Here is a 10,643-nt window from a genome sequence, read left to right as displayed (position 1 = left end):
ATATATATATATATATATATATATATATATATATATACATACTCTGGGCTGGCCGTGGCCCCCCGGGCACCCCCGTTGGGACCGCCACTGATCAGATTAAAGATCCAATCACTGCAGGAAGCCTCTGCCAAAAACATGAAAAAGTTCCCCGATCATGATGCTGCCTCCTCCTCAAAACTTCAAAATCTTTTTCTGTCAAAATAAATCTATCTTTCATCTTTGGAGCAAATTTTCAAATCCCCAAACGGAAAGTTTGGCTTTTGGTTCATCTGTACAGATATTCTCTAATCTCTTTCCGGTATCATTTTATAGTTACTGGGCTGCCTTCAGAACCAAAACAAACCTCCATTGGGGTCAAGGAGGGGTCTGTGTTTTCACCCAGTTTTCGGACGTTTTTGTCCCAGCCCAGCCGAAACCTGGGATATTTTTAGAAATCTTAAAATGGCTGCTCTCTTCTGCATCCAGCCTGGGTGGAGATACACTGACGTGAAAGCTCCAGATTGTACATCTCAACAATCCTGCTGTGTTCAAAGGCAGTTTTTTTTTTTTTTTTTTTTTTTTGCCTTTGCAGTCAGGAGGTTAGAAAGAGTATTGTGATTCCTTCATTATTTAGCCATTCCCTCCCGAACCCCACATGGTGGATGTCAGGGCGGAAAGCTGGAGTGATACAACTTTATTTAAAAAAAATAAGTTTCAGGTAAGAACGTAGCTTTTTTTTTTTTTTTTTTTTTTTTTACCAAAGACACATTTTTAAATGTTTCAGCTAGAATAATATGACTAATGCCAGATGAAAATGTAGCTTTCTAAGCTAATTTAAAAGCATAATGCTATGTTAGCTGGCCAACAGCCAGCTAACATAGCAAACCACCTAGGTGGTTAAAAATGCAAAATCAATTTTACTTTCCATTTTATTAATTTCTAAAACATGACACTGGTGATCTATTGACCTCTATCTGTTACTGCAGGTCATTGTCATTACTGCAGTTCTCTAAATATCTCTCTATATACTTTTAATCCAAATACTTCATCAACAAATACAACATATCCACAGTAATTATTTACTTAAAACAAGATTTACCTCGGGCTGAAAAGTTACTTGCACGTTAGTTTTGTTTTATTTCAAGAGGGTGAAGATTTTTTTGCACTAGAAGTAAGATCAAAATAATCTAAGATTTTGTATTTTTGCAGTGAAACAAAGGACATCTGATTTACTTACAGGGTTTTCATTCAGCATCATTCGTAGTGAACACATGAGAGTATTATAAATAACAATTTGAGAACGCCACGAATGAGGGATTTAAATATCCTGAAGCAAAATGTGTGATCTCTCTAGGAAATGTTCATGCTTAAGCTTAAAAAAAATAACTTCATATCTAGAAATCGTAGTCTGCAAAAATGCAAACGTGTTTATTTTATGTGTGACTGCTGCTGACACCTTTAAAGTTCTGAGGCGCATTAATTTTCTGTTCGATTTTTATTTACTTTTATAAGTCACTCGGTGTCATTTAAGCAGTTGAAAGCGCTCCTCTTTTCCAAATCATGAAGTTCTGACACATAATCCATTGAACAGCCTTTAATTACAGGCGATGCGCGCAGCGCTGGTCGATATTTGCCGGCAGGCTGTGCTAAATAAAGGAATCGATAAAGTGCAGAGATTTAGAGGAGGAGGAGCCACTGGTTTTTCTGTGCCGATGGTTCAAACCTGCTGACATATTTCAGCAGGTTGAGCTCTGAGGAGATTAACTTCAGCTGGAAGTTTTTCTGTTTTTAGTTTCCCAGGTGTCGAACCAGCGCAGCCTCTGACCCGCCGCTGCAATCATGAGTAATGTGGAGATCCCAGCCGGCCTGAAGGAGCTGCTGCAGGGCTACACGGTGGAGGTGCTGCGCCGCAGGCCTCCCAACCTGGTGGAGTTTGCCGCGCAGCATTTCACACGACTCCTGGAGAACCAAAAGAACGAGCAGCAAGCCAGGAAGAGCATCAGCAAGCCCGCCGCCAAGGAGGTCACGGTTGAGACGGCGTCAAACAAATCTAACGAGAACGACGAAGAGGAGGAGGTGAAGGAGGCTCCCAGTGAGTGTCCCACCATCGCTTAGCAGACGCTGTGGTTGTGTGGAATAGTCAAAGTTTGCTTCATTAACCTCTTGCCCTCTCTTCAGAGGCCAGGACTGGGAGAAGTCGCAGAGTCGCAGGTCAGTGAACGGCGGCAAATGCATCAACTTTAATGACCATTCCCAGGCCTGTTACCATAGCAACTTTGCCTAGGTGATAAATTGTCCCAGAACTTATTGCGATAAATGATGATATTGTTTTGAGACCATTTTCAAGTCATATACTGGTAATAATGGAAAAAAAAAATGCAAGAACACATTCTCAATGATCAATAAACTTTAAATTCTAATTAACATTTAAACACTGAAACAGATAATCAACAAATATAATGAGTCATGAAGTTTCTGTAAACCAAATTCTCTATCAAAAAAGGTTTAGTTGAGACCAAAACACCAGACTGAATACGTTTATCAATCAGTTGTTGGTAAAAAAAAAATAATTAAAAAAAAAAGAGAAAAGATAAAAACAATAAATCAAGTAAATGAAACTTTTCATTTATTATGCAATTAATTGATTTATTGTTTATTATGACTGGTCAACCGTCTATGAATTCATGTAGTGCTTTTTTAATTGGGGCCTGCCCACGCAATGCATGGCAGCAACCTATTGTTTTACACCTATCACCCTTACTGCGGCTCAAACCGCTACATGTACCCCCACAAAAGTGGTATCAAAACGTTCAACTTGATACCAAGAAGTGCGCTTTTATTTTTAGTGGTATTCTGAGTTAAAATGGCAACATAAATTGCGAAAAACAACAAAATCCCATTCAAGTCAATGGAGGCTCCGCTCTGACTCATACACACACAGTCACAGCTACAGTCGTAATTACCATGGCAACAGAGTCCAGACAGAGGCAGTGAGAAGTCTCGCAATGCATTGTGGGAAAAATACATATTTCCTGGGACTATTCATATTTTGTTCATATAAATTTATTATTTCTCATGATTTTTGAGTGTGAATTAAAATCCTTAGTATGAAGGTTGAAAATTTTCTAGAAAAAAACAATTATCCACTGTTTTTAGTTTTCTTTATTTCGCACTGTGAGTGAGAACCACATGTGCGAAGCTTATAGTCGTCAGTCTCTTACTGAATTTCACTGGGCATGAGGTTCAGCCAATGAACCAGGTCAGCCACTGCACTGTGAAAGTGGACCAGGTCGAGTGTGTCAGTACTGCATGGATGTGCTCCTGGTTCTTACCAGGGGTAAGTCCACCTGCGCAAATTTGCTAGCTTGCATAGACGTCAGATCGCTGGATCCAAACCGACAGGCGCGCGTCAGGCAGACCCCAGTTAAATTTCTTCAGGAGTTGAATATGTCTAGTATTCCTCTACGCTGATACTGGACAGCAGACCAGCGGAGGTTGTTAAAGCTCAATCTCACACAGTTTTCAGCCCAAATGCCCAACAAAAGACTGACAGTTGTCCCCTGGAGGTGGTGGAGGTCTTTTTTGTCTTCTTGATTCTCCAGATCTTCTTGATCATTTTCATTGGCTGGTTTTGCAGGAGGGACATCATCTGGTCCATGGGACCAGATGATCTGGTTTGAAGAATTGAGGTCAGAGGTCAGATGGCGAGGCTCAGACAGAGGGAAAGAGAAAAAGCAAATAGAAATAGATTAGGGTTTGTTTTGTCATTTTCCTTGTTTTCTGTACATATACGAGTACATTTATAATTGTGGATCTTATTTTAACCTTTTTTATGATCATATAGTTTTAGTCATTTTTTTATCCATCCAGTATTATGGCTCCTGTTTGTGGAAAAGTTTGTCAGAGAAACCTGAGGGCTAATTGTTGCATAGATACATCTATACTGATCTATCAGTATGGATAGATATCATCCATTTATCTAAATATTTCGGTAAAACTTTGTAAAACACACATACACAAAGTTTTTTTTTTTTTTCCATTTCTCAAGGGAAAATGGAGATTCAAAGCAGCTTACTTTTTAATTAAAAAATAGTTACCCTGTAAACCTAATAAGGCATTTTGCTAACACTGGGAAAAACCACTGATGATACTGTACATGGTCAGTTATTTTTTTAAATTGTTGTAGAGACATTTTAGCATGCTCTTTTTATATAGTATTGTTTTAATCTAGTTAATTTTTTACTCTGCTGATGCGAGTGCAGTGTCCAGGTTTTATGTTTTGAAGTAAATTTAAATTTTGTAGTTTTTCCTTTTAAATTAAACGGAGCAATCTGAGCCATGCAGGAGTTTTTGTGATATTGACTCTCATTCAAATTGCATTTTTTTTAATACATTATAATTTGATTTTAGATGTTTTCTGTTCTCTGGTGTTGAAACACCTTAAAATGGTTAATTGCTTTGTGTTAGTAGGGAAAATGTGCAACAAAAAAAAGAAGATGATTTACACCAGATTTAGCCTAATCTTATTTCCATTTCACGACATCATCTTCCACTAAATTACAACATTACGTCCTGTAAATGTACCAGTTTGCATAGATGGGATAGAAAACAGACCTTTGAATAACTTTGTATGACTTAATAAAGTTAAATGACTAAAACTGGCAAGAAAGGGGTTTAAAAATAATAAAAACGATTAAACAGCTGATTTGTATCGAGAGGACTGAAGATGGAAAAATGCGTTTATTTTAAGAAATCGGTTTGTAAATGTTGACTCTGAGAAATTTTACAGAATATTTCTTGGATATTTTCAAACCTGATGGAGAAATTTAGTTGAAAATGACAAAAAATAAAAATTCATCTGAATGTCGCTGCCGATTTCTTAAATGACACATGTAGGGGAAAAAAAGAACCTTTTAGTGGTGGTGGGGACTTAAAACAGGAGCATTTAAAGGGTTAGAAAATAAATTTCTTAGTCGTCGTTTTACTTTTACAGCATTTTAGGGTCACCATATGAGGAAACTGGTTGTTTGACGCCAGTGATCAGTAGACAGACTGCATTAACAAAATACGTGTTTATTTTAAATGATAGTCTTAAAAAAAAACTTTTTTTGTGAATCCGTGGGACTTATGAGGGCAAAACGTCAAAACAAGCATGTCTGTTCCTCTGCAGTTTGTGCAGAAGCTTATGACCCTGATGACGATGAGGACGACAACACCAAGCCTCAGGTCGTGCATCCCAAAACAGAAGCGCAGCGCCAACGGCTTCAGGACGCGTGCAAGGACATCCTGCTGTTCAAGACCCTGGAGAAGGTAAAGATACAAGCAAACTGAGATCAGCGTTCACTTCTGTATCGCAGAGAGGATTTGATTAAAGGTCAAACAAGCCGAGGCAACACCCATGTGACGTTTACTCCTAAACTCATCGGAGCCAGGTGTTACTAAATCGCTGTTACAGGTTAAAAAGTTTTTTAAAGTCTCATTTCATATGGTAGGGAAAGAGCAAAGAGGATTGTGAAGATCTATTCAATCAGCAGCAAACATTTTAAAGATCTCTGGCTGTTCAGAGGTGATTTGCTTCATTTTTGAACCACAGGGTGTGAATGTGGCTTACTGTATGATCTGGTCTTTCTGAAAAACACAGTGGTGGTGAAACCATAGTTTTTCCTTCCTCTCAACTCACTCGCTGTTATTATTAACATGTTAAAACACTTTAGAAGTTGCCATCAGTCTTTATCCTGCTCTATTTTTGAGACCTTGTGCTGTCGTAGACTCCTCGCATTTTAGCATTTAAGAGACACACCATCTTAGATAAGGCTTGGCAGTAAAAATTGCAGGGAAAAAAAAATTAATCATTTGCTTGTTGTCCATCAGGAGCAATTCTCTGAGGTCCTGGACGCCATGTTTGAGGTTTTGGTCAAACCTCAGGACCACATCATCGACCAGGGAGACGACGGCGATAATTTCTACGTCATAGACAAGTGAGTAAGAGGTTTTAAAATATATACATTTGACATGCATAAGGCTGTGTTTGCCAGGTTTACGGCCACTGAAGACAGAACAAAAGTCAGACTCTTCTCAGAATCAGAATTTTTTTTTTTATTGTTTATGCACTATTAGACAGATTTAGTCTTAAAACTCAGATTTACCAATCCCTGCACCTTTACAAATCCTACAACAAGGAAGAAACAGTCATGTGATTATTTTCAAAATAATACTAACACCATAATTGACCTACACATAAGAATGTTCACATAGATGGACACAGAATTAGAAGTCAGAACTCTGAGGAAAAAAATATATATTTCTGAGAAAAATCTGAATTCTGAGCAAAAAGTCAAAATTTTGAAAAAAAATAAAATAAAATCTAACTTCTGAGAAAAAAACTGAATTCCGACAATAAAAGATCTGACTTCTGAGAAGAAAAAAAATCTAAATTCTGAGAAAAAAAAGTCAGGATTTTATTGAAGATTTTTTTGGTGGCACTAATACTTCTTCTTCTCTTTCCAGAGGCGTGTACGATATCTTCGTGGCGAAGGACGGCGTGAACGTGTGTGTGGGAAAGTACAACAACAAGGGCAGCTTTGGGGAGCTGGCCCTCATGTACAACACGCCGCGAGCCGCCACCATCGTAGCGACAGAGGAGGGCGCTCTGTGGGGCCTGGTGAGTGAACCACGACGCCTCTCACGCCTCTCACCTGATGCTCCGTTACACCTGAGGCTGTTTCTGACCCGACAGGATCGAGCCACGTTTCACAGGCTGATTGTGAAGAACAACGCCAAGAAGAGGAGGACGTACGAGGCCTTCATCGAGTGTGTGCCTCTCCTGAACTGCCTCGAGGTTTGTCACCAGCAAACAGTCTTCTCATAAAAATGCATCAACAAATTAATCAGTCATAAATGACGTCCTTCTCCTTCACTTCAGCTCTCTGAGAGGATGAAGATTGTTGATGTTTTAGGAGTGCGAACGTTCAAAGATGGAGATCGCGTCATAGCACAGGTACAAAGAACATTTTATTTTGGTCTGGTTTTGTATCGCAAATATTACACTTGAAACAAGACAAAACTAACTTACAAGTAGGTTTTCTGCAAGATCTAGGCACTTGCTTGTTTTAAGTAAATAATTCCTTAATATTGATAAAGTTCTAGATCCACTAGCAGATTATATCACTGATATCAAGGGAAAAATCTCTTATCAGTGAAATAATCTGTCAGTTAAGCTAGCACTTTTTCATCACTACTAAGGACTTATTGACTTAGAACAAACTCCTATATCTTGCAGAAAAGTTACCTTTAATGCAGTTTTGTCTTTTTTCAAGTGTACCAACATATTTGCAATACAAAACTAGACCAAGAAGTTTGGTGAGATTTTGTGTTTTAAATCTGCTTCAATATTTTAAATACCTTTATGACAGAGTTTCCTCTTTTTGCTGCAGGGCGACAAAGCTGACTGTTTCTACATTGTGGAATCAGGGGAGGTGAAGATACTGATCAAAACCAAAGTAACTACATTTACCATATTTATCTTCAGTCTGTTTTGAGGACAAGCAGTTCTGCAGCCTGACGTGTTTCTGTGTTTGCTGCAGACGAAGACGGGGAAGCAGGACAACACAGAGGTGGAAGTGGCTCGTTGCTCCAGGGGGCAATACTTCGGAGAGCTGGCGCTGGTCACCAACAAACCCCGCGCAGCGTCCGTCTACGCTGTGGGAGAAACCAAATGTTTAGGTTTGTTAAACACCAAACATCTACCGTATTTTCCGGACTACAGAGCGCACCTCACTATAAGCCGCACACATAAAGTAAAAAAAAACAAACAAAAAAACTGGAAACTTACATATATAAGCTGCACCGGGCTGTAAGCCGCTGGTATCTCCGCCGCTCTAGTTAATAAATCTGCTCTTAAGGACGCAGCCCTGCGTCACCAACGCCGAACCATGGAGCTTAGCGGCTCTCGGTCTGTACTGCCAGATCGATAAACCTTCAACTTAATCATATGAACTTCTTCGTGTTGTTTCCATGATGAGGGTACGAGTTTGAAAACTTTTCTCCGTCGTGCCTTGCTGCTAGCATGTGCTTGTTCTAAATGAAAATCAGCACTTCCTTCTTTGATTTCCAATTTTGACTTCCAATGATTCACTTCCTGCTAAAGCGCCCCCTGGTGTTTGAAGAAAAATCCACAGAAAAGCCTCACCGGGATATTCCTCTGCAGAAACGGGAGAGCTGGTTTTAGTTGATAGAAAGAGCTAAAAACTGAGCAACTCTGGAAGAAAACCTGCAAAAAAAGATACTTGAGATGGCATGTTAGAATGGTCCAGTCAAAGTCCAGACACAAATCTAATTCAGAATCTGAGCCAAGACTACAAAATATATCTTTACAGAATCTCATCATTCAATCTGTTTTAGGATGAGCAACAATTATAGAAATGCTCTAGTAGAAACAACCAAAAGGGGAAAAAAAAGTGAGTTTTATCTGTAAAACATTTTTACTTTGTATTGGTTTATCACATATAATCCCATTAATGTGAACATTTTCAAGACTATTCAAATCAAACCAGGGGTTATTTTTGGGTTTGCATTTGATTTTAAACAGCGACCCTTTCAGCTTGTCACAGAGCAAACGTTATAGGCTGAATGTCATCCATAAAACTGGGAGGGGGAAACACGTTATGCTGTCCTACAAATCAATCCGTTTCATCAAGGTCAAAATCTAGAACAGATTTTGACCGTCCGTCCATCCATCCGGACCGAACGCTGTCACCGCAAAGCCAGGCGTAGCCGTGTCACAACGCGTGTTAAAAATAAAACATTTCAACCACAGAAACAGAGAAATGTTTTCACCTGGATTCTTCTGTTTTCACTAAATGAAACCAGACTACTCCTTATGATCATGTTTTTCTGTAGCTTGTTTTATAATTGGCCAATAAATATCACATAAACATATTCAGAGTTGGGTAGTAACCAGTTACATTTACTCAATTACATTTACTAGAGTGACTTTTTTATATGTACTTTTATTAGTATTTTTATGTGTTTTTTTATTTTACTTGAGTAATTTATTATGAAGTATCTCTACTCTTACTCAAGTAAAGTATCTCAACTTTACTTGAGTAAAATTTCTACCCACTGAATGGAGAACAAACATGTTTTAAATAAGTCAGCAGATAAAGACACACCTGCAGTTTCTGTTCAAATTTTAAAAGTTTTTTTATTGAAAGAAGCTAATTTGGAAACATTTTCTTTTTCCTGATTTTGTCCATTTTGTGTTACTTATATGAATTATTGTCATTTTTGTCCTTAAAATTCCTAAATTTCCATTTAACTTTACATTCCAGTTAAGACTTATGTAATTTTTTTTATTATTAAATTATTGATAATTTTATCATTTACTCAGTACTTGAATAGACTTTTTACCAAATGCTTTTTTTTTTTTACTCTTAATTCAGTAATTTCTTGGATGGCTACTTTTTACTTTTACTTTATTAAAATATGTTAAAGTAGTGGTGCTCTTACTGAAGTACAATTTTTTTGGCCACTCTGCCCACCTCTGAGGTGGATTCAATTAAATTTACGCTAGTAACTTTTCTGCAAAAATTTACTTTTAGGAGTATTTCTACTGCGCTGTGCTTTTCACCTTTACTTGAGTAATTTTGGTCGTTAAAAAAAAATGCCATCTGAAACTGTCTTTCAGTGATTGACGTCCAGGCGTTTGAGCGCCTGCTGGGTCCCTGCATGGACATCATGAAGAGGAACATCTCCCAGTACGAGGACCAGCTGGTGGCGCTGTTCGGCTCCAGTGATGATTTGAAGCACTAGGACTGGACCCGAACCAGCGAGTGAACGCTAGCATGATGTAGCCGCTTTCTGATCCCCCTGAGGCGCATTTAGTGCACAAACTGTTCCCCTTTTTAACTTTATGCCGACATACAAAGCAAAACGCTGTCTTTCTGTGTGTGCGAATCTATCAAGATAATGTTTTAACCGAGGTCCTCCGTCGAAATAAAACATGGTTTGAAAGCCAAGGATATGAGGCTGGGCTTTATTTAAAAATATTTACTATTGAATTCGTTAATGTTTTCTGCTAGATCAGCCTCTGAAACAAATATTTAAACAGGTTTTTTTGGAATATTCTTCATGGCACTTTCCATAAAAATATAGTCATCTCGGTTGTTTGTTTTTTTTTTGTTTTTTTTTTTTACAGATCTGACACACAATATTATTTAATACCTAAACTTTACTGTTTTGTAAAGCAGTTGTTCAATATGTAGGACTATTTGCTACGTTTTCTAATGTTTATATTTAATCGTAGGCCGCCCGTCAGAAACAGGGAAACCAAAGCAAGGTGAAAATGTGAAGTTGTGATGAGCAATTTAACATTTGATGTTTTTAAAAACTTTTAGAAAATGTATGCATAATTTGCCTGTTTCCCCATAAATAACCAGCCTTGAAACATTAACAAAAGCAAATAATTTTTAACACTGTAGGAAACCCGTTACGCCAGTGTTTGTCAAAATGGGGGTAACGGCCCGCTGGGGGCCGCCAGAAGGCGCTATGGTGGCCTCAGGAAGTTGGAGAGATGAGAGAAAAAAAAGCAATAAAAAAAATATCTTACAATTTTTGTTTCCTGTTTTTTCATTTATTTTTTAAAATAAAGTTAAATTTTCTTTAAA

The 10,643-nt window shown here is 38.0% G+C and overlaps 1 protein-coding gene across 2 annotated transcripts in view; it reads left to right on the top strand.

Annotated features, from left to right (window-relative positions):
- slc25a20 (solute carrier family 25 member 20) overlaps positions 1-10,314 on the top strand; it is a 20,385-nt gene extending 10,071 nt beyond the window's left edge. The window contains exons 9-18 of one of the 2 annotated variants that reach the window (XM_017304569.1): positions 1,824-2,071; positions 2,158-2,190; positions 5,150-5,289; positions 5,851-5,957; positions 6,487-6,640; positions 6,716-6,817; positions 6,902-6,976; positions 7,413-7,478; positions 7,563-7,701; positions 9,665-10,314. In XM_017304569.1, the coding sequence (XP_017160058.1) occupies positions 1,824-2,071; positions 2,158-2,190; positions 5,150-5,289; positions 5,851-5,957; positions 6,487-6,640; positions 6,716-6,817; positions 6,902-6,976; positions 7,413-7,478; positions 7,563-7,701; positions 9,665-9,789 (1,189 nt within the window). In that variant the 3' untranslated portion in view covers positions 9,790-10,314. Of the gene's footprint in view, positions 1-1,771; positions 2,072-2,157; positions 2,191-5,149; positions 5,290-5,850; positions 5,958-6,486; positions 6,641-6,715; positions 6,818-6,901; positions 6,977-7,412; positions 7,479-7,562; positions 7,702-9,664 lie in introns of both variants that reach the window. The other variant, XM_008409752.2, reaches the window with a different exon arrangement.
- Positions 10,315-10,643: the final 329 nt, after the last annotated feature.

This window comes from Poecilia reticulata, linkage group LG5 (genome assembly GCF_000633615.1).
Source record: "Poecilia reticulata strain Guanapo linkage group LG5, Guppy_female_1.0+MT, whole genome shotgun sequence".
Classification (NCBI taxonomy): Eukaryota; Metazoa; Chordata; class Actinopteri; order Cyprinodontiformes; family Poeciliidae; genus Poecilia; species Poecilia reticulata.
The sequence above is the reverse complement of the archived record's forward strand: the minus strand, read 5'-3'. Positions and strand labels throughout refer to the sequence as shown.